The sequence below is a fragment of the Eleutherodactylus coqui genome, chromosome 6 (assembly GCF_035609145.1).
Source record: "Eleutherodactylus coqui strain aEleCoq1 chromosome 6, aEleCoq1.hap1, whole genome shotgun sequence".
Classification (NCBI taxonomy): domain Eukaryota; kingdom Metazoa; phylum Chordata; class Amphibia; order Anura; family Eleutherodactylidae; genus Eleutherodactylus; species Eleutherodactylus coqui.
The window spans coordinates 190,953,495-190,975,735 of record NC_089842.1 but is presented as its reverse complement, the minus strand read 5'-3'; the positions used below and the strand labels follow the sequence as shown (position 1 = coordinate 190,975,735).

General features: G+C 45.0%; 1 protein-coding gene across 1 annotated transcript in view; it reads left to right on the top strand.

Moving 5' to 3' along the window:
- Positions 1-22,241, top strand: part of RYR3 (ryanodine receptor 3) — a 680,585-nt gene that overhangs the window by 152,409 nt on the left and 505,935 nt on the right. Inside the window, exons 18-22 of the mRNA XM_066572425.1 lie at positions 548-789; positions 2,906-3,098; positions 4,890-5,106; positions 8,459-8,563; positions 19,489-19,592. Of these exons, the coding sequence (XP_066428522.1) occupies positions 548-789; positions 2,906-3,098; positions 4,890-5,106; positions 8,459-8,563; positions 19,489-19,592 (861 nt within the window). The remainder of the gene's footprint in view (positions 1-547; positions 790-2,905; positions 3,099-4,889; positions 5,107-8,458; positions 8,564-19,488; positions 19,593-22,241) is intronic.

The following is a 22,241-nucleotide window of genomic DNA, read 5'->3' as shown; positions in this document are numbered from 1 at the left end:
GTGCTTACTCATTGTGCTGTATAGAAACAGATATTTATAAAGCACCAAAGCTACAACACTGTAGCTTAAACCATGCTGTACAATTCCTGTACTCTTCTGGTGGGTTGATCTGGAGTATTGCAGAATAGACCTACAGAGAACATCATCAGCTGGCAATGCAGTAACAAATTGTCTTCTATCTGGTGCACATGACATGATATTGAAATAAAGTAAAGTTCCATCTTTGAAGCAATGTTAACAAGTGCCTTACTTAGACAGCAATTCACTAGTATGTTATTGCTAGATGATTTTATAACTCATGCATCTGCTGCCAGATAAATTAGAGAGCGGAGGATTGAAATCATATTTTCAACCACAGCTAAGTTTTTAGATTTTGGCAATGAGTTTACATTTGCTAGGTCCCATGAAAATGGTTCTTTATATGCAAAGTAACTAGTTTTACATGTAGGCATCCTGCGAAATTGAACCTTTTACTGCAGAATAGTTTTTATTACCAAAAATCTTACATTGAGAAAATAAGTACATTATTTCCTGTATTATCTTTCAGCATGAGGCCAAATATCTTCCTGGGTGTAGCTGAAGGCTCAGCACAGTACAAAAAGTGGTACTTTGAGATGATTATCGATCAGGTTGATCCATTTCTAACTCCAGAACCAACTCACCTGCGAGTAGGTTGGGCTTCCACCTCTGGTTATGCTCCTTATCCTGGTGGAGGTGAAGGATGGGGAGGCAATGGTGTAGGTGATGATCTTTTCTCCTACGGCTTTGATGGGCTTCACTTATGGTCTGGTAAGTGCATTTTGAGAATGTTTCTTTACATTAAAAGGGGTGAGATCATCTATTGTATTCAGAAATTGGAATTAAATGGGTTGTCCAAGTATAAAAAAAGGTTTAAAAATGTAGCTGCAAATGCATTAAAATAATAGATTAAGCAGTATTTACCCATCCTCTCCTGGAGCCATCTAGTGCTGCAGCCGTTGTGGTCCTCCCAGTCTTTGCTTACGAACAGCTTCCACTTGACTGCTGCCTTAATTTAGGCATATCGTGGAATGACACCTAATTAAAGCATCATTTCACTGTGTACTTTTTTGCCTGAAGTTACTAGTTCAAATGATAGATTTTACTCAGGCTGCATAATGCTACTTCCCTGTGGGTATAAATGAAATGAAGCCATCGCTGAATCCTGAGCTTAGTGCACTTTGGAGGCTTGGAAGAGAACACAATCATGTATTTGCCAGTTGGAAGGATTTGAGCAGGGTGCTCTGTTCGTAATACAACAAAAGCTAATTTCCTTCATATAATCCACTGTCTTTTAATGTAACAGCTGTGTATAACTGGACAACAGTAATTCCTCAGACTGTGAAATCAGTCAGCCCTCCTGTCACCAGAATGTACAACTCTTATGAAAGAAAGAAAACATTTACCAGGCTCCTCGAATATTTCTAGTCTTGGCATTTAGCCTTCGTACAAGAGCTTGCCAAAAAGTGGACACTTGTAACTGATGATAAACTTTTAATTTCCTCACACTTGATTTGACATATTCCAGTTGTCCATTATAGCCAAGACTTAAGAACCCTTGTAATGTATTTGTTAGTTCTATTTAGTCTGGGTCACGTGAGGGTCTCCGGCTCCTGAAACCCCTGGCAAATGGCGCTTTTTTTTCCGGGGAAAGTTTTCAGTATCTGCTCATTTCCTCTTCTGTATTAAATGTAGTATATGGGTGGCTTTACATGAGACGACTGTAAAGTGCTTAAGCTCCTGCAATGATTATCGCTCTTGTTTCTCCACACAGGAGCAATAATCGCTCACCGAATGAAGGTGGAGTCTGTCGGAGAACTCTTCTGCCTGCCTGCCTCCATTCTGAGTAAATAGGCAGTCCTTCATAGATGAATTACTGTCTGTTTACTTGGGCCGATAATTGCTTAGTTTTTAGGTGAGCTAAAAAACCAAGCAACTCTGACAAATGCGTGATTCTTACTCACTTGCTCTGTTGGGTCCTGTGCTTACAAGAGACTACAGTGGCTCTTTAGAGTGATTACTCAAGTAACTATCGGCCCATGTAAAGCCACACTTACCTCCAGTCATTCAATCGAATAGCTGACTATGTCTGTCTCAACTGTCCTACCACTGCTCACAGGAGGACCTTTCATATGCTCTAACCTTCTTTCGACTATTATAGGGTCACATTAATGTGATTCATTTTCACATCTTCTAATGCGATAGGATATATTTTGCGAATAAAGGGACTGCATTACTTGGTATTGTAGTGTAATAATTTCAGAGTTTTTTCATCACCAGCCTGTAGAACAGCTCCATTTGTTACATGTGAAATTTATGGTGAAGCAGAGCTTATCCTGGCAACAACTAATTTATCAGACCCCCTTCCCGGCTGCACCGAAATGTTCACTGGGATGACTATCTCTGAACTAGGGGTTGTTTTCTTGCAACATCCTCTTTAAATCTGAATTGATTTTTAGTTGTCTATACTTACTATCCAGACTGTTTTTAGATGTACCATAGGCCTGTTTGCCTAAAATAGAATAGTCGATGCTGTGAGCGGTCCCACAGCAGTTTTCTTAGAACAAAAAGTGATATATTTGTGAAGTTCAGACACAGCCTGTAGAGCACAATTCACAACATCTCACCGTGACTCATTCAGCACTCCTTCTGGCCTCTTTTTTTTTTTCTTCATTGACCTACAAGGCAGAAATTAAGCTAAGTGCTTTGTATTTGATTCACAGTAGAAGATAATTAGGATGCTATCTACAATCAGATTGCTTTGTTGCCTTTATATGACTTCCCTGCAGCCTCCATTCTATTGTGACTTGTATGTTAGCAGATGGTGAAGATAAATGTTGTACTATAGTGACTCTCTTATTACCTACTAACTTATTGCTTTGCGTAGGGCGAGTACCAAGGGCTGTGGCTTCAAGTAACCAGCATTTATTAGCTTCTGATGATGTGGTCAGCTGCTGCCTGGACTTGGGAGTTCCTAGCATTTCTTTTCGCATTAATGGGCAGCCAGTCCAAGGCATGTTTGAGAACTTTAACACTGAAGGCCTCTTTTTCCCAGTTGTAAGCTTTTCTGCTGGGGTCAAGTAAGTCATTTTTAATGCATGTTGTATTTTTTCTTTAATCTCACTGGCTTTTAGAATATATGGCAGAAAAACGGATTTTAAAGGGTCAATGTCATTACCACTAACTTTTAACATGATTTAGAGACACATTAAAAGTTATGTTTCACAAAGGTCCAGGTGATACCTTAATTATAAAGGTGCGTTTAGACATTAACGATCATCATTCAAAAAATTGTTAAAACAAGCAAAAGTGATCGATATCGTTGAGTTTAAATGTGAGCCAACGACAGACTGATGAACGAGCATCATTCCATTTCCATTTGCCGTTCAGTTTCAGCAGTATTAAAGATCATAGTTGGCTTGTTTATTTCTCGTTGCATTTAAACACTCCCCCTCAATGTTTCCCATAGTAATGTGAAACATTGAACCAAAAGTGGATGGTTCGCAGCGGTGATCTGCCTGTCTAAACAGGCTGAACAATTGCAAACGAGTTAACAGTAACATCACTCGCTTGTTCAAATGAGAATCGGCTCGTCTAAAAGGGGCATTAAAGATAGGACTGTGGCAGTCTAAGGTCAAAAGTCTATGCTGCAAAGTAAAGAATGCTTTGAAAAATAGGAGTGTTATTCGTTTTTGGTCAATTAACAACATGCAAAGTGAATGAACAAAAGATAAATCTTAAGCCCCATTTACACGGGATGAGTGTCGGGCAAACGATGACCGACACTCATCCCCGCATGTGCTTGCTCTCGTGCTGCTGCATGGGAGCTGGTATTGCTGGCTCACAGCAGGGCGGCTGGAGGAGATTTCTCTCCTCGCACTCCCCCGCCCCTCTCTATTCACTTTAACAGTGGCTGTTCAGTACTGAACGGCTGCTGTTTACACTGAACAATCATTGTTCAGGATCATCGCTCATCGTTTAGGCTGCATAAAATCCTAAACAATGAGTGTAAACAGCAGCTGTTCAGTACTGAACAGCTGCTGTGTTAAGTGAATAGAGAGGAGCGGGGAAAAGTGGGGAGAGAAATGCAGGACATTTGTCCCATGTAAATGGGACTTAAGTTACGGTTCAAAATGTATTTATTCATTTTATATAAGACAGTTAACATCGGCAACAAAAATGTCATTGCTGTTGCAATAGGAAACATAGGAAACGGTTAGTATGAAATGAAATTAGGCAGCCTGTTGTCCACGGTGTGACGACTGGAGGACAGGGAACGAGGTATCACAAGCCTACCCCTCCGGTGCCCGCGTCCCCTCCTGGCATTGCTAAAGGTAAATGGGACTTAAGTTAAACCAATATTTGGCGTGACCACTATTTGCATTAAAAGCAGCATCAGTTCTTCAAGTTACACTTGCACACAGTTTTTGACGAAGCTTAACAGTAAGGTTGCTTCAAACATCTTGGAGAACTAACTATGGATGTTCTGTGGGTGTAGGCTTGCTCAAATCCTTCTGTGTCTGCATATAATTCCAGACAGACTGGATGATGTTGAGAACAGGCATCTCTGGGGGCCGTATCATCACTTCCAGGATTCATAGTTCTTTTGTATGCTAAAGATAGTTGTTAAAGACATTGGTTGTATGTTTGGGGTTGTTGTCCTGCTGCAGAAAAAAATCGTCAAACTTCTATTTTTGAAAAAAATCTTTCTTTGCAGCATTTTCACCACATCTGCCTAAAAACTTTGGACAGTACTGTATATGACAAAGTCCGAGGCGGACTACAATACATATGGTCACCCAAGTGAAAATATAATGTTGATAAAATACTCAAAGTTCCTAAAAACAGGTTTATGACTTCCTATCTTCTAGGGTCCGATTTCTTCTTGGTGGTCGCCATGGGGAATTCAAGTTCTTACCCCCAGCTGGTTATGCTCCATGCTATGAGGCCTTGTTGCCAAAAGAGAAGATGAGAGTGGAGCCTGTAAAAGAGTACAAAAGAGATTGTGAGGGAGTTCGGGATTTGTTGGGTACAACACACTTTCTGTCCCAAGCTTCTTTCATTCCTTGTCCTATTGACACCAGCCAGGTATAACTGCTTATACTCTCCAAATATTAGACTTGATGTTATGTGTCTAAGCATAAGTCCAAGTGGGTTGTTTTCACAGGAGCATTATGGCTCATACATTCAAGATCCGTACCAGTTCCTTAAGCTCTGAATGTCTATCCTAGTGCGACTATTATCCTACAGAGCTATCAAAGAACAGTTTTTTCAGACTGTATGATAGGCTTTCTAGTTGAAGCCTGCATAAATAATCATCACGATCCATGGGATGCAAGTTACACAGTTTTTCTTTCTTATTTGCACCAAAATCGGGAGTTGATTGTGAAAGGCAAAGTTGTGGAATAATATGATTTGTTGCTTCTTTTGGGATCCAGGATCTATTCTCACTCAGTATTTATTTTTTGTCTAAAGTAATTTTGAATTGATCATAAAACTCCTTAAAAAGTCATCAGGAAAGAAGAGAGAGGCTTGAGCTGTCACACAGTCTGTTTTATGGATATGTTAGAGAGTGGCATTATGCTGCTTGCTGTGTACTTTTTATACAAGAAAGTTACAGAAGCCACACAATGGAACATATTTAATAAAACGAAGTGACAAATATAAGCCTTAACAATTACCAGTAATTATGGGCACTGTATAACCAATATGATCCAAGCAACCACATGCATCAACATGTAAATGGTTCATCTACTGCTATATAATACCTTAATCATGTGCAAGAATATTATACCTTACAGAGAACATCCTAGTGGCCAGTGTAGCAGATATAAAATGGAGAGAGCATTCTACTAATTAGTGATGAGCAAAGTTTTGAAAAGTTACGTTCAGCCAGTTTGATGAACTTTTGCATAAAGTTCGGATTGGTCCAAATTAGTTCAAATCAAACCATAACTGTCTAAGAGCCATACAAGCCATGTATAACACTCTGCGAGTGTTATACTGTATTTACTCTGCGAGTAATAATCAGGGATATTAGACAGTGTTATACACCAATGTTCAGGACTTGTGTTGAGCAAACAGAGCCAGTAGAACCCTGTTTTGGGTAGAACTTGGCTGACCGCTCAATTCGGGTTCATGCAAAACTGAACTTTTAGCAAAGTTCAATCCAAAACAGGGTTCTACTGGTTCAATTCGCTCCACACTACTACCGATATATCTAGACTAGGATTGTAGAGTAAACCATCAACCTGTGCTGCAGTGAAGACTCCAGATATATGCTACGTATATACACAGTAGGCAGTATTTATGCCACACTTAAAGGGGTTTTCCGGGTAAAATACTATTTGATAACCTATCCTGAGGATAGGTCATCAGTAGTTGATCAGCCAGGGTCTGCTGCTCAGGACCCCGACCGATCAGCTGATTGTGCACCCGTTTACAGCGCCGAAAATACATAGGGGTCGGAGCATTTAATTACAAGTGCAGTTCTCATTGAAATCAATTTGTTCTTTGCTAGAGATGAGTGAGCACCAAAATGCTCGGGTGCTCGTTACTCGGGACAAAAGTTTTGCGATGCTCGAGGGTTCGTTTCGAGTAACGAACCCCATTGAAGTCAATGGGCGACCCGAGCATTTTTGTATATCGCCGATGCTCGCTAACATTTTCATTTGTGAAAATCGGGGCAATTCAAGAAAGTGATGGGAACGACACAGCAACGGACAGGGCAGGCGAGGGGCTACATGTTGGGCTGCATCTCAAATTCCCAGGTCCCACTATTAAGCCACAATAGCACCAAGAGTGCCCCCCCCCCCCCGCACTGTCAGCATAAAGATCGTTCTCCTCTGCCATAGCTGTAACAGCTGTGGCAGAGAAGAACAATGTTTGCCCATTGAATTCAATGGAGCCGGCAATACAGCAGGTTCCACTGAAAGCAATGGGCTGCCGGCGATCGCGGGATGAATTGTCGGGAAGGGCTTAAATATATAAGCCCTTCCCTGCAATTCATCCAGAAATGTGTTACAATAAAAATATATACCGTATATACCGGCGTATAAGGCGACGGGGCGTATAAGACGACCCCCAACTGTCACCTTATACGCCGGGAATACAGCGGAGCAAAGAATAAAAATCATTACTCACTTCCCCCGGCGTTCTGCGGCGTTCTGCGGCGCTGCTGCAGGCTGTCGCTCCCTCCTGGTCCCCGGCAGAGCATTGCTTTCTGGACGCAGGGCTTGAAATCCCCGCCTCCAGAAAACACACGTGCCTTCAGCCAATCACAGCCATTCAATGACATCATTGTCATTGGCTGTGATTGGCTGAAGGCACGTGTGTTTTCTGGAGGCGGGGATTTAAAGCCCTGCATGCAGAAAGCAATGCTCTGCCGGGGACCAGGAGGGAGCGACAGCCTGCAGCAGCGCCGCAGAACGCCGGGGGAAGTGAGTAATGATTTTTATTCTTTGCTCCGCTGTATTCCCGGCGTATAAGGTGACAGTTGGGGGGTCGTCTTATACGCCCCGTCGCCTTATACGCCGGTATATACGGTATATATTTTTATTGTAACACATTTCTGGATGAATTGCAGGGAAGGGCTTATATATTTAAGCCCTTCCCGACAATTCATCCCGCGATCGCCGGCAGCCCATTGCTTTTAGTGGAACCTGCTGTATTGCCGGCTCCATTGAATTCAATGGGCAAACATCGTTCTTCTCTGCCACAGCTGTTACAGCTGTGGCAGAGAAGAATGATTGGTCTTCTATATGTTCTCAATTGGGTCGGCGCTGCTGCCGCCGGCCCCATTGAGCGCATATAGAGAAGAGAACAGGAATCGCAGATCGCACATAGGTGCGATCTGCGATTTCTATGGCCTAAGAAGGACCGTTGGGGTTCTTGAAGCCTAAAATCACTCCTAACACTCTCCCTATAGCAGCTCCAGCATCAACAGCACTTTCCCTGAACTATGTCAGAATGCATCTGTGGCGAGCCGCGGGCGGGCAGATTTTAATACTCGGGGGACACCTGATCTCGCCAGCCACTCACTGCAGGGGGGTGGTGTAGGGCTTGAACGTCGCAGGGGGAAGTTGTAATGCCTCCCCTGTCTTTCTATTGGCCAGAAAAGTGCGCAAATTTCTCAGGGAAGAAAATTAAAGTGACTCGAACATCGCGTGGTACTCGTCTCGAGTAACGAGCATCTCGAACACCCTAATACTCGAACGAGTATCAAGCTCGGACGAGTATGCTCGCTCATCTCTATTCTTTACATTTCTCTTGTACAGATGTTTTGATACAGTCTGTGTTATAAAACTTCATTATTCTCTCTCTTGGAACACTGATGGGATTTTGGGAGTTTGGGATTTATACTTATCTATTAGGTTTTATGCAGTAGCTGAATTGAACAACCTATTTACCAATTAACATGAATTTTTTGCTGCTGTTCTAGATTGTTTTACCTCCCCATCTTGAGAAGATCCGAGACAAATTAGCAGAAAACATCCATGAACTTTGGGGCATGAACAAAATTGAGCTTGGTTGGATCTACGGCAAGGTACTGTACATAATCCTCATGATTATTATGGAATTATATAATGTAACATTCAGATCCCATATCATGTATTCTCTTTTCTAGCATGTTATACATACTATATACAATCCTGAAATGATAAGATATGCAGTATGTGTTACACATTCCTAGGCATCTATGTCTTTAGAGCATAGAAACATTTAATTGTAATAGCTCCTATAAATGTATCTTGTTCTGCATAATCTGCATGGATAGTCACTAGTAGTATAATTAACTATCTGTATGCAAGTGTGCATTTTAACTAGAGATGAGCGAGCACCAAAATGCTCGGGTGCTCGTTACTCGAGACGAATTTTTCGCGATGCTCGAGGGTTCGTTTCGAGTAACGAACCCCATTGAAGTCAATGGGCGACCCGAGCATTTTTGTATTTCGCCGATGCTCGCTAAGGTTTTCATGTGTGAAAATCTGGGCAATTCAAGAAAGTGATGGGAACGACACAGCAACGGATAGGGCAGGCGAGGGGCTACATGTTGGGCTGCATCTCAAGTTCCCAGGTCCCACTATTAAGCCACAATACCGGCAAGAGTGGCCCCCCCCCCCCTCCCAACAACTTTTACTTCTGAAAAGCCCTCATTAGCATGGCATACCTTAGCTAAGCACCACACTACCTCCAACAAAGCACAATCACTGCCTGCATGACACTCCGCTGCCCCTTCTCCTGGGTTACATGCTGCCCAACCCCCCCCCCCCCCCCCCGCACGACAGTGTCCACAGCGTACACCAAATTGTCCCTGCCCAGCCTTCAGCTGCCCTCATGCCATGCCACCCTCATGTCTATTTATAAGTGCGTCTGCCAGAGGAAAAGCAGGCACACACTGCAGAGGGTTGGCATGGCTAGGCAGCGACCCCCCATAAAAGGGGCGGGCCGATAGTCCACAATGCTGTACAGAAGCAATGAGAAATCCAATCCTGTGCCACCTTCATCTGGAGCTGCACACGTGGGCATAGCAATGGGGAACCTATGTGCCACACACTATTCATTCTGTCAAGGTGTCTGCATGGCCCAGTCAGACCGCGGTTTTTTATAAATAGTCACAGGCAGGTACAACTCCGCAATGGGAATTCCGTGCGCACCCACAGCATGGGTGGCTCCCTGGAACCCACCGGCAGTACATAAAAATATCCCATTGCATTGCCCATCACAGCTGAGGTAATGTCGTGGTTAATGCAGGTGGGCTTCGGCCCACACTGCATGCCCCAGTCAGACTGGGGTTCTTTACAAGTGGACAGATGCAGTTACAACTCCGTGTGGACCGACAGCATGGGTGGCTCCCTGGAACCCACCGGCGGTACATAAATATATCCCATTGCAGTGCCCTACTCAGCAGAGCTAACGTCAGATACAATACAGGTGGGCTTCAGCCCACACTGCATGCCCCAGTCAGACTGGTAATATGTACCTTAACAGTAACCTCGTTGGTGGTAATGTGGTGGTGACTGCGGACCTAGTAGCGCGGTTTTATGTAGTTGGTTTTCGGAATGTGGCCAGGATTAAGTGGGCCGTGGCGGGGGGATGGTGGTGGTGCTCTCTTGTTGTGTCGTTAAAGGTGAAATTCTTGGACTGCCACCAGACGGACCAATGCAAAGGTATTTGCCAAGAATGTTTTCATTGTTGGAGGAGGAGGGGGATGTTTTGGAGGCACTATGTGTCCTCTCCACGTGTCCGTGGTTATATGCACCTTAACAGTAACAGCGTTGGTGGGAAATGGCCTCGCCGCCATCATGTCTTTGTGAAGCCTCTGTTTCCACACCCCAGTGACATACCATTAGCAGCGGTTTAGGCAGAGCCCAGAATTATTAACATTTCAGCGGTAGCATTAGGGACAGGCCCCACTAGCATATCACTAGCAGCAGTATAGGGGGAGCGCAGTCTTAGTTCCATTTCAGTAATAGTAGCACTCAAGACAGGCCCCAGTAACATTCCCATTGCAGCAGTTGAGGGAGATAACAGTCTCTTTCACATTTCAGTAGCTGAAGTATAGACAAGGCCCCAGTTACATTTATGTAGCTAAAGTGTAGGCCAACCCCACACACCTTTCTGTACCATGAGTGCAGGCGAAGAACATAGAAATTACTATGATTACACTGTAGGTGAGGGCCCAAAAAAATTGGTGTACCAACAGTACTAATGTACCTCAGAAAAAATTGGCCATGCCCAACCAAGATGGCAGGTGAAACCCATTAATCGCTTTGGTTAATGTGGCTTAAGTGGTAACTAGGCCTGGAGGCAGCCCAGTTTAACGAAAAATTGGTTCAAGTTAAAGTTTCAACGCTTTTAAGAGCATTGAAACGTATAAAAATGGTTTAGAAAAATTATATGAGTGAGCCTTGTGGCCCTAAGAAAAATTGCCCGTTCGGCGTGATTACGTGAGGTTTCAGGAGGAGGAGCAGGAGGAGGAGGAGGAATATTATACACAGATTGATGAAGCAGAAATGTCCCCGTTTTGGATGGTGATTGAGAACGATGCTTCCATCCGCGGGTGCAGCCTACGTATTGCTTAGGTATCGCTGCTGTCCGCTGGTGGAGAAGAGAAGTCTAGGGAAATCCAGGCTTTGTTCATCTTGATGAGTGTAAGCCTGTCGGCACTGTCGGTTGACAGGCGGGTACGCTTATCTGTGATGATTCCCCCAGCCGCACTAAACACCCTCTCCGACAAGACGCTAGCCGCAGGACAAGCAAGCACCTCCAGGGCATACAGCGCGAGTTCAGGCCACGTGTCCAGCTTCGACACCCAGTAGTTGTAGGTGGCAGAGGCGTCACCGAGGACGGTCGTGCGATCGGCTACGTACTCCCTCACCATCCTTTTACAGTGCTCCCGCCGACTCAGCCTTGACTGGGGAGCGGTGACACAGTCTTGCTGGGGAGCCATAAAGCTGTCCAGGGCCTTAAAGAGTGTTGCACTGCCTGTGCTGTACATGCTGCTCGATCTCCGCACCTCCCCTGCTACCTGGCCCTCGGAACTGCGCCTTCTGCCACTAGCGCTGTCGGATGGGAATTTTACCATCAGCTTGTCCGCCAGGGTCCTGTGGTATAGCAACACTCTCGAACCCCTTTCCTCTTCGGGAATGAGAGTGGAAAGCTTCTCCTTATACCGTGGGTCGAGCAGTGTGTACACCCAGTAATCCGTAGTGGCCAGAATACGTGCAACGCGAGGGTCACGAGAAAGGCATCCTAACATGAAGTCAGCCATGTGTGCCAGGGTACCTGTACGCAACACATGGCTGTCTTCACTAGGAAGATCACTTTCAGGATCCTCCTCCTCCTCCTCCTCAGGCCATACACGCTGAAAGGATGACAGGCAAGCAGCATGGGTACCGTCAGCAGTGGGCCAAGCTGTCTCTTCCCCCTCCTCCTCATCCTCCTCATGCTCCTCCTCCTCCTCAACGCGCTGAGATATAGACAGGAGGGTGCTCTGACTATCCAGCGACATACTGTCTTCCCCCGCCTCCATTTCCGAGCGCAAAGCATCTGCCTTTATGCTTTGCAGGGAACTTCTCAAGAGGCATAGCAGAGGAATGGTGACGCTAATGATTGCAGCATCCCCGCTCACCACCTGGGTAGACTCCTCAAACTTTCCAAGGACCTGGCAGATGTCTGCCAACCAGGCCCACTCTTCTGAAAAGAATTGAGGAGGCTGACTCCCACTGCGCCGCCCATGTTGGAGTTGGTATTCCACTATAGCTCTACGCTGCTCATAGAGCCTGGCCAACATGTGGAGCATAGAGTTCCACCGTGTGGGCACGTCACACAGCAGTCGGTGCACTGGCAGATTAAACCGATGTTGCAGGGTGCGTAGGGTGGCAGCGTCCGTGTGGGACTTGCGGAAATGTGCGCAGAGCCGGCGCACCTTTCCGAGCAGGTCTGACAAGCGTGGGTAGCTTTTCAGAAAGCGCTGAACCACCAAATTAAAGACGTGGGCCAGGCATGGCACGTGCGTGAGGCTGCCGAGCTGCAGAGCCGCCACGAGGTTACGCCCGTTGTCACACACAACCATGCCCAGTTGGAGGCTAAGCGGCGCAAGCCAACGGTCGGTCTGCTCTGTTAGACCCCGCAGCAGTTCGTGTGCCGTGTGCCTCTTATCTCCTAAGCTGAGTAGTTTCAGCACGGCCTGCTGACGCTTGCCCACCGCTGTGCTGCCACGCCGCGCGACACCGACTGCTGGCGACGTCCTGCTGCTGCTGACACATCTAGATTGCGAGACAGAGGTTGCAGAGGAGGAGGAGTGTGGTTTAGTGGAGGAAGCATACACCGCCAAAGATACCACCACCGAGCTGGGGCCCGCAATTCTGGGGGTGGGTAGGACGTGAGCGGTCCCAGGCTCTGACTCTGTCCCAGCCTCCACTAAATTCACCCAATGTGCCGTCAGGGAGATATAGTGGCCCTGCCCGCCTGTGCTTGTCCACGTGTCCGTTGTTAAGTGGACCTTGGCAGTAACCGCGTTGGTGAGGGCGCGTACAATGTTGCGGGAGACATGGTCGTGCAGGGCTGGGATGGCACATCGGGAAAAGTAGTGGCGACTGGGAACTGAGTAGCGCGGGGCCGCCGCCGCCATCATACTTTTGAAGGACTCCGTTTCCACAACCCTATACGGCAGCATCTCAAGGCTGATAAATTTGGCTATGTGGACGGTTAACGCTTGAGCGTGCGGGTGCGTGGCGGCGTACTTGCGCTTGCGCTCAAACACTTGCGCTAGCGACGGCTGGACGGTGCGGTGCGAGACATTGCTGGATGGGGCCGAGGACAGCGGAGGTGAGGGTGTGGGTGCAGGCCAGGAGACGGTAGTGCCTGTGTCCTCAGAGGGGGGTTGGATCTCAGTGGCAGGTTGGGGCACAGGGGGAGAGGCAGCGGTGCAAACCGGAGGCGGTGAACGGCCTTCGTCCCACCTTGTGGGGTGCTTGGCCATCATATGTCTGCACATGCTGGTGGTGGTGAGGCTGTTGGTGGTGGCTCCCCGGCTGATCTTGGCGCGACAAAGGTTGCACACCACTGTTCGTCGGTCGTCTGGCGTCTCTGTGAAAAACTGCCAGACCTTAGAGCACCTCGGCCTCTGCAGGGTGTCATGGCGCGAGGGTGCGCTTTGGGAAACAGTTGGTGGATTATTCGGTCTGGCCCTGCCTCTACCCCTGGACACCGCACTGCCTCTTGCAACCTGCCCTGCTGCTGCCCTTGCCTCCCCCTCTGAAGACCTGTCCTGAGTAGGCGTTGCAAACCAGGTGGGGTCAGTCACCTCATCGTCCTGCTGCTCTTCCTCCGAATCCTCTGTGCGCTCCTCCCTCGGACTTACTGCCCTTACTACTACCTCACTGCAAGACAACTGTGTCTCATCGTCATCGTCCTCCTCACCCACTGAAAGGTCTTGAGACAGTTGCCGGAAGTCCCCAGCCTCATCCCCCGGACCCCGGGAACTTTCCAATGGTTGGGCATCAGTGACGATAAACTCCTCTGGTGGGAGAGGAACCACTGCTGCCCAATCTGAGCAGGGGCCCGAGAACAGTTCCTGGGAGTCTTCCCGCTCCTGAGCATGTGTCATTGTAGTGGAGTGAGGAGGCTGGGAGGAAGGAGGAGCAGCAGCCAGAGGATTCGGATTTGCAGCACTGGACGGCGCAGAACTGTGGGTGGATGATAGCTTGCTCGAAGCACTTTCTGCCATCCATGACAGGACCTGCTCACACTGCTCATTTTCTAATAAAGGTCTCCCGCGTGGACCCATTAATTGTGCGATGAATGTGGGGACGCCAGAAACACGCCTCTCTCCTAATCGCGCAGCAGTCGGCTGCGATACACCTGGATCAGGAGCTCGGCCTGTGCCCACACCCTCAACTGGGCCTACGCGTCCTCGGCCGCGTCCACGTCCTCTAGGCCTACCCCTACCCCTCAGCATGCTGTATTACCAGTGATTTGATTTCCCAGCCAGGAAATAAATTGGCGCAAGCCTGCAGGCCAAATAGAATTTTTGCCCTTTTTTTTTTTAAAGGAAAGGCCCACTGACTATATTCAATCAATAATAAATGTGTTGTGGCCCTGCTGTGTGTCACAGAACTGCAGTGCTATTAACTGCAGCAGAGCGGTGATTTCCCAGCCGGAAATAAATTGACGCAAGCCTGCTGTTAAACTTAGCTGGCTGCGTATGATTTTTGTTTAAGTTCTCCACCCAGCACACACGTACCCAGAACGCTGAGGACTGTCAGAGGCAGGCCAAATAGAATTTTTGCCCTTTTTTTTAAAAGGAAAGGCCCACTGACTATATTCAATCAATAATAAATGTGTTGTGGCCCTGCTGTGTGTCACAGAACTGCAGTGTTATTAACTGCAGCAGAGCAGTGATTTCCCTGCCAGGAAATAAATTGGCGCAAGCCTGCTGTTAAACTTAGCTGGCTGCGTATGATTTGTTTTACATTCTCCACCCAGCACACACGTACCCAGAACACTGAGGACTGTCAGAGGCAGGCCAAATACAATTTTTGCCCTTTTTTTTAATGGAAAGGCCCACTGACTATATTCAATCAATTAATAAATGTGTTGTGTGGCCCTGCTGTGTGTCACAGAACTGCAGTGTTGCACTGTTATTAACTGCAGCAGAGCGGTGATTTCCCAGCCAGGAAATAAATTGGCGCAAGCCTGCAGGCCAAATAGAATTTTTGCCCTTTTTTTTAAAGGAAAGGCCCACTGACTATATTCAAGCAATAAAATATGTCTTCTGGCCCTGCCTACACAATTCTGTCCCTGGAGTGTTACTGCAGGGCGCAATGCTCTGCACGGCCGATTTGGAAAAAAAAAAAAAGTGCAACACTGCTAACAGCAGCCTCCACAGTACTGCACACAGTTAGATGTGGCCCTAAGAAGGACCGTTGGGGTTCTTGAAGCCTACACTAACTCCTAACACTCTCCCTGCCTAACTACCACTTCTGTCCCTGTAGTATTACTGCAGGGCGCAATGCTCTGCACGGCCGATTTGGAAAAAAAAAAAAAGTGCAACACTGCTAACAGCAGCCTCCACACTACTGCACACTGTTAGATGTGGCCCTAAGAAGGACCGTTGGGGTTCTTGAAGCCTACACTAACTCCTAACGCTCTCCCTACAGCAGCTCCAACACTATAGCACTGTCCCTGATCTCTGTCACAAGTGACTCACAACGCATCTGAGGCGAGCCGCGGGAGGGGCCGACTTTTATACTCGGGTGACATCTGATCTCCCCAGCCACTCACAGCAGGGGGGTGGTATAGGGCTGGAACATCACAGGGGGAAGTTGTAGTGCCTTCCCTGTCTTTCAATTGGCCAAAAAGCGCGCTAACGTCTCAGAAATGAAAGTGAAAGTAACCCGAACATCACGTGGTGCTCGTTACGAGTAACGAGCATCCCGAACACGCTAATATTCGCCCGAGCATCAAGCTCGGACGAGTACGTTCGCTAATCTCTAATTTTAACCTCTTAACAACCAGAGTGTTTCGCTTCTAAATGACCAGAGACCTTTTAGCAGTTTAAGGCTGGGTTCACACAGGGCGGATTTGCCGCAGAAATTCCATGCGGAATTTCGCCGCGGCAAATCCGCATGCGGACGCTAATCCCAGGATTTCCCAGCCATGTGGACGAGATTTCTCAGAAATGTCGTCCACACGGGACGGCAAATCCGCTGCGGCCAAGCCGGCAGAAGCCGCCGCTGCGGCGCGGATTTGCCGACCGCAGCATGTTCATTTTTTTTCCGCTGCGCCCGCACTCTCCTCTATGGGAGCACCGGCCACAGCGAAAGAGCAAGTGGCCGGGCTGCTTCAAAACCGCCGCGGGTTTTGAAGCAGCAGTTTTCCCGGCGGAAATCTCGCGGTTTTTCGCTGCAGCAAAACCGCGGGATTTCCGTCGGGAATCTAACCCCATGTGAACCCAGCCAAATACCTATTGTGGTTTAATGGCCCTATTGTTTTTCTTTGATAACATTTTCTTTTGTGACATATAGGACTATTTTTAATACCTTTTTTACTCAATTTTCTTATATCTTTTTTGTTACTTTACGGGTAATGTTTATAAAAAGTTAAAAAAAAGATTTTTTATTTTTTAGTTTTCTACTGTAAATGCAATATCCATAGGAACCACAGTTACAGGAAAAAAAATATCACTCTGTGTTGAAATTAGTGACTAGCAACACTAAGCTGAGGCTACAAAGACCCAACAGCTCTGCCATGCTGAGGGTGCTGGCGATCATGTGATTGCCGAGTCTAATGGAGGGAACGGCACTGCTGCTTCACGTGTTCACTATATAGAGCTCATTGAGCGCTATGTAGGCTGGAATAACAAAAGAGAGAAGTGATTATAAACCACTTCTGTGTTCTCCCCGGGGTGCAGCCAAGCATTCAATGTGCTCATGCTAGATTGCAGGAGATTTAAACCTGTGCTGTACATTTACAATGATGCAGGTTTAAAGCCCAGGAGCCCGTGCTGTACATGTATGGTCCATGGTTGTAGTAGGATTAAAGTTTCTTTAGCTTTTGTTATTATAGTGATTATTATAGAGATTTGCAGTCCACATATCAGTCCCAAAATCTATAACTTTTTGGAAAAGAAAAAGAAATTCAAGTTTACGTTGGATAGTACTGGACTATATATGCAAACAAGTCTTCTCCATAGGACAAAAAACTGCTTGTAACTTGCCATTACTCTTTGTATGTCAATGTCTTATCTTAGACAGGTCTTAGTATTAGCTAGGGAGAATAATCTGTGGACTCATCTGCTTTCCTATTTTTAGAATGGCACATGAAAGGTGTCACTATTCGAGTGATGACAGTATTGATAGCATCTCACATAGCTAACCAGAACCTTGTTTGTGCTAATGAGGTCTAAAAAGGCAGAAACAGATTAACCAACAGATAGATAATCTCTGGTCAACTAATACCCAAGTCATCGTCAAGACTTTCTGGCGTGCAACACTGACTTACAGTATACTGTATCCATGTACATTTTTCTTCCTGAGAAGAGAATTTACACTACATCACTTCTTGGGAACTTTGCTTAACGTCTCACTACTTTCCAATTCTTAATAGAAGTATAGTACTTTCACACAAATGTAGATATGAGTAAGTGTAATAGAGAATAGGACTCACCTGGTGCGATACTAATGCCCAACAGGCAAACTGTCACACCAACAATCCGAGGGAGATTTTGAACAATTAATATCAATTTCAGATACGTCGCCCCATCTAGCATGGATACCCACCCTGGAGAGTGCTCTGGTCAGTCCCAAAATGTCTTAGTCCTACAATCATATATTGGCATAGAAAAACATATACAGCATACAGGAATCTGAACCAAACCTAAAGGAAAGAAAATATTCAAATTTTCTCACCAGTATATATAAAAGTGATAATGCATGCCCAAAGCATTGGGTAGGGTATGTGTAGGGTATGTCCTGTCATGCACATATTTCCAGTGTAGTGGGACAGCGTGCCATTCCCCATTTTTCTACTATGCTACAGCTTATGAAAGGAGGCAAACCATGTGATAGTCCACTGAAATGTGTTGCAGATCCTCATTATGCTCAATCAAGTCCTGGACTCTTCATGAGTCCACCTTGTGCATTACCTAAGTTGAGTTAGATACTTAAGTATTCCTGGATTTAAGGGGTGTTTTGAGTAAATGTCACTACCCCCGCTGCAAAGTAAGTGCAACCTTTACTGCATTGGCATTTCCTTTTGGCATACAATTTTTTGGTTTGTTTCTAATCGCTAAGCTCTGGTATCCTTTCTTCGTGATCCACTACTTTCTAATCGACTTATATAAAAGTCTACTGTTGAGAAACACCTCATTCAGTACTATTATATCTATAGCTCAGAATAGTATTTAGAAAGGTCACCGCACACTAAAATATCATTTTTAGATGCAAAAAAATATAATTTTTCTATTTGCAGTGATACAATAACTGTATTTACAGTCATTGATAGCAACACAGTATAAGATAGTGTGTCAGTCCTTCTGGACCTTACTCTCACAACTATTGCAGAGCTTGTTTGAATAAGGAATTGGCACTTGCAGTGCCTCGGGATCAGCTGTGAAGGCGCCAAATCTTTGCCAGTTTCAGATTCAAACAAGCTTTGCAACAGTTATGCAAGTAAGGTCTGGGAGGACAGAAACATCACATTACACTGTGTTTCTACCAAGAACTGCAAATAAAGTTAATATATGCAAAAATAAAACTTTTTTTTGCACTGAAAAATTATATTGAAATGAGTTGTGACTTTTCTTAATATTGTATGTGGGAACTTCCCTTCAGTTTGCACTTCCTCCAAAATCCTGAGTGCGGCCCAATCAACTTGGGATTTATAAGTCATAATATGGAATAAAGTATTAGGCTCACTTACAGTTTTACATGTGGTTTTCTACTGTGTTGCATTTATAGGTCAGTTTACAAAAATGTTTTTTGATTTCTATTAAGGAGGCTTTTTAGGTTATAAAAAGTGGCCAAAATTCTCAAAACAATACAGGTTTCAATATTCTGTGAGATGATGTATCACTTGAGCAGGCCAGCAAATTACATGTTATTGTAGTGACATGTCAAATATAGTGATCTCGCTACAGCAGAATGTGATTAGATAGGACCACAAATCATGAACTAGGATTGTAAACAGGGATGCAGGACGACCCAAATAGTGAGGAATGGACAAGAATTCTGAGAAATATTGAAAATTCTATTATTTTTGCATTTTGAGCAGGTTTAAATTTTTCCTTCATATTTGGAAACCTGTTAAAAACAGAAGGCATTCATTACCATCCACGTTGCTTCTCTGTTTGCTTTATTAAAAGAAGCAGCATGAAGCCGTGTGTCTATAACCTTACATGGCCTCAAATGAAAGAAGCTGCATATTTACAAGAAGCTCCGTAACGTCATTGTTCTTTTTATTTAGGTGCGAGATGATAATAAGCGTCAGCATCCTTGTTTGGTAGAATTTTCCAAGCTTCCAGAAACTGAAAAGAATTATAACCTGCAGATGTCCACGGAGACTTTAAAGTAAGTTTAAAAGTTTTCTTAATACTGTGGAGGTTTTTCTCTAATTGTTTGAGGAAAAATGAGCCATACCAACTCTAATTGCATAGTGAGGGGCAATGTTCAGTTCATTGTGTAAAAGTATACTCTTTTCGCACGTGTTTGGTTAGCAGTGGGCATAATAAAAGAATATTTTGACAGAATTTCTCAGTATGTCCACAAAATAAGGTGTGAATTCACAGAGTGGCAGTGAAGAATCAGTCTAATTGTATACATTTCACTGAAGATCCTTCTGAAATATAACTTTTATTAAGGTACAGTCTAAAAAGGAAGCACCTGCCTATATAAACTACAGAAAAAAAAACAATAAAGCAAAACAAAAAGAAAAAAATATTACAAACAAATGTATACAGGGTGTAGGAGAGTTGATTCTAGAGGTACTAAAGAATGATCAGACACTAGGTCAAATTAGTAAAATTCAAAAACAAGAGGCAGTAGTAAATCAAAAAAGGTAATGGAGCATATAAAGCGGGTGATGATAGTTTGCTCCAACCACCCAAATGTATCCAATAAACCACTATATGGAAAAATGCCAAATAATAGGGATAATGATGTCCCTGAGAAAATATGCCTATTAGCAGAATAACCTCTCTTGAGTGATCTCCACGCCAACTAACATGATATTGGAATCCAACTATTAAGTGATTGTCTATGTTCAACCCATAAGTTAAAGTGGATAGAGTAACGAGTAGAAGAAAGCAGCTGGAGAGTGATAGCAGACTCGGCTATAAACTTAGCTCATAGATAACTGCTAGAACTAAATAAAGCTCATAAATAACTTCTCCTAAATGAAACTCTTCTAAACTCAACGCGTTTCCTCTAGGAAAAGAAATTCATCAAGAGCAATCAAATCTAAATGATAATTTAAAAAAAATAAAAGATAAAGAAGCGCATGCACTGAGGATGCTAGACTCCTCCCTTATAAAGCCTACCAAAAACACCGCCCACAAAAGGGGCTTGGCATCTTTGACCAATAACAAAGACTCTTACCATTCCGGGAGAAGCCACAAATCAGGTCTAAGCAGGGAAAACCTCAAGAATTTATATATACATCGCTCTCTGCTAGACACTGTAACGCGATGAAAAGATGCACTAATAACACAAACCAAAGCAATCGCGTATGCGCTCATATCACCGCAATAAGACTCAAGGATCGACCACGATAACACCCATCTAATAATGATGCGTGTTGTAAAGATAAAGCATAGATTGTATCACAGTGGCAAAATACAAAAATGGACTACGATAAGCCCATCTATTTATATGCGTGTCGTAAAAAACATGCATCCCCTTGCATCAACGCAACCAACTTCAAAATCATTAAATATTTTGCTGTGATTATATAATATGTCAAAAAGGGAAAACGTAATCCCTCCATAACTGGGGTAATCAGAGACTGGAGGTAGTAAAAGGTCAGAAGCCAGATGTACCGTATTTTTCGCTTTATAAGACACACTTTTTTCCCCCTCCAAAGCGGGGGGGGGGGGTAATGTTGCTGCGTCTTATAGAGCGAATGTGCCAAAAATGTGTTCCAATCGCCATTTTTAGCGCGATCGCGAATTTAGTGCGCAAATGCGATTTAGTTAGCGCGATTGCGCGTTAGACGCACAATCGCACGAACAAATGTGCGATCAGTCAGAAGATTTCTCTCCTCCCCACTGCCGCCCATACATACCTCTGATTGGTGGTGAGCGCCGGCGGGTACTACTGCTGCTCCCTGCCTCCACCAAATAGCTTCCTTCCTTCCTCCTGCTGCACACACGCGACGCTGTGACATGGAGTGATGGTTTTTAAGACCTCTGCTGCTTCTTCTGCTCCGTCACCCGGCACTATCCCTGCGCTGTCCCTGGGTGAGTTCAAATTTTTTTTCCCCTATTTTCCCGCTTTAAAACGGGGGTGCATCTAATAGAATGAAAAATACCGTAAATACAAAAGACACATTTGGGTGCAGAGGAGGATATAAGTTCAGTAAACACTACCAAACAACATAATAAATCACCTAGATAGAAGAGAAAACAATGCTCAGAAGGAAATGGAGAATGAAATGAACCCCCATCCTTTCAGGTCACATGAGGAGCTTCGTTAATTTAGCCTCAATAACAGTATACATAGCTAAATCTAACTGCAAAAAAAAAGTGATGACAAAAACATCACAGAACGGGGGCAAAAGAAAGCTGTTCATTCGGCCCTTTAGGAGAGCAACTGTCAAGTCTATCGATCCACATAGTTTCTTTGCGCGTAAGTCTATTATTACCTTCACCACATCTCTCACTGGTACATATTTTTTCATTACCCTTTAGGCCTCATTTACACGGGTGAGTTGTGAGTTTCAATCTGTGTCTGCGCGGCTCACCGTTGGACACACAGTACAGATTTTTTTTTAATCTCATGCTTTTGCAGGAGGGCCATGGATCGGATGGTTTCCACTGTTTCAATGGAAGCCGTCTCTGCGGAATCTGCGCAAGAATAGAGCATGCTGAGATTTTTTATCCGCAAGCGGAAACCGCAGTTGGTTTCCGCTCATGTGCAGGAAGAATCACTTTTCCATAGCATGCTATGGGTGGTATTTGCTGCAGAATCCGGATGGGGTCGTCCGCTTCGGATTCCGCAATG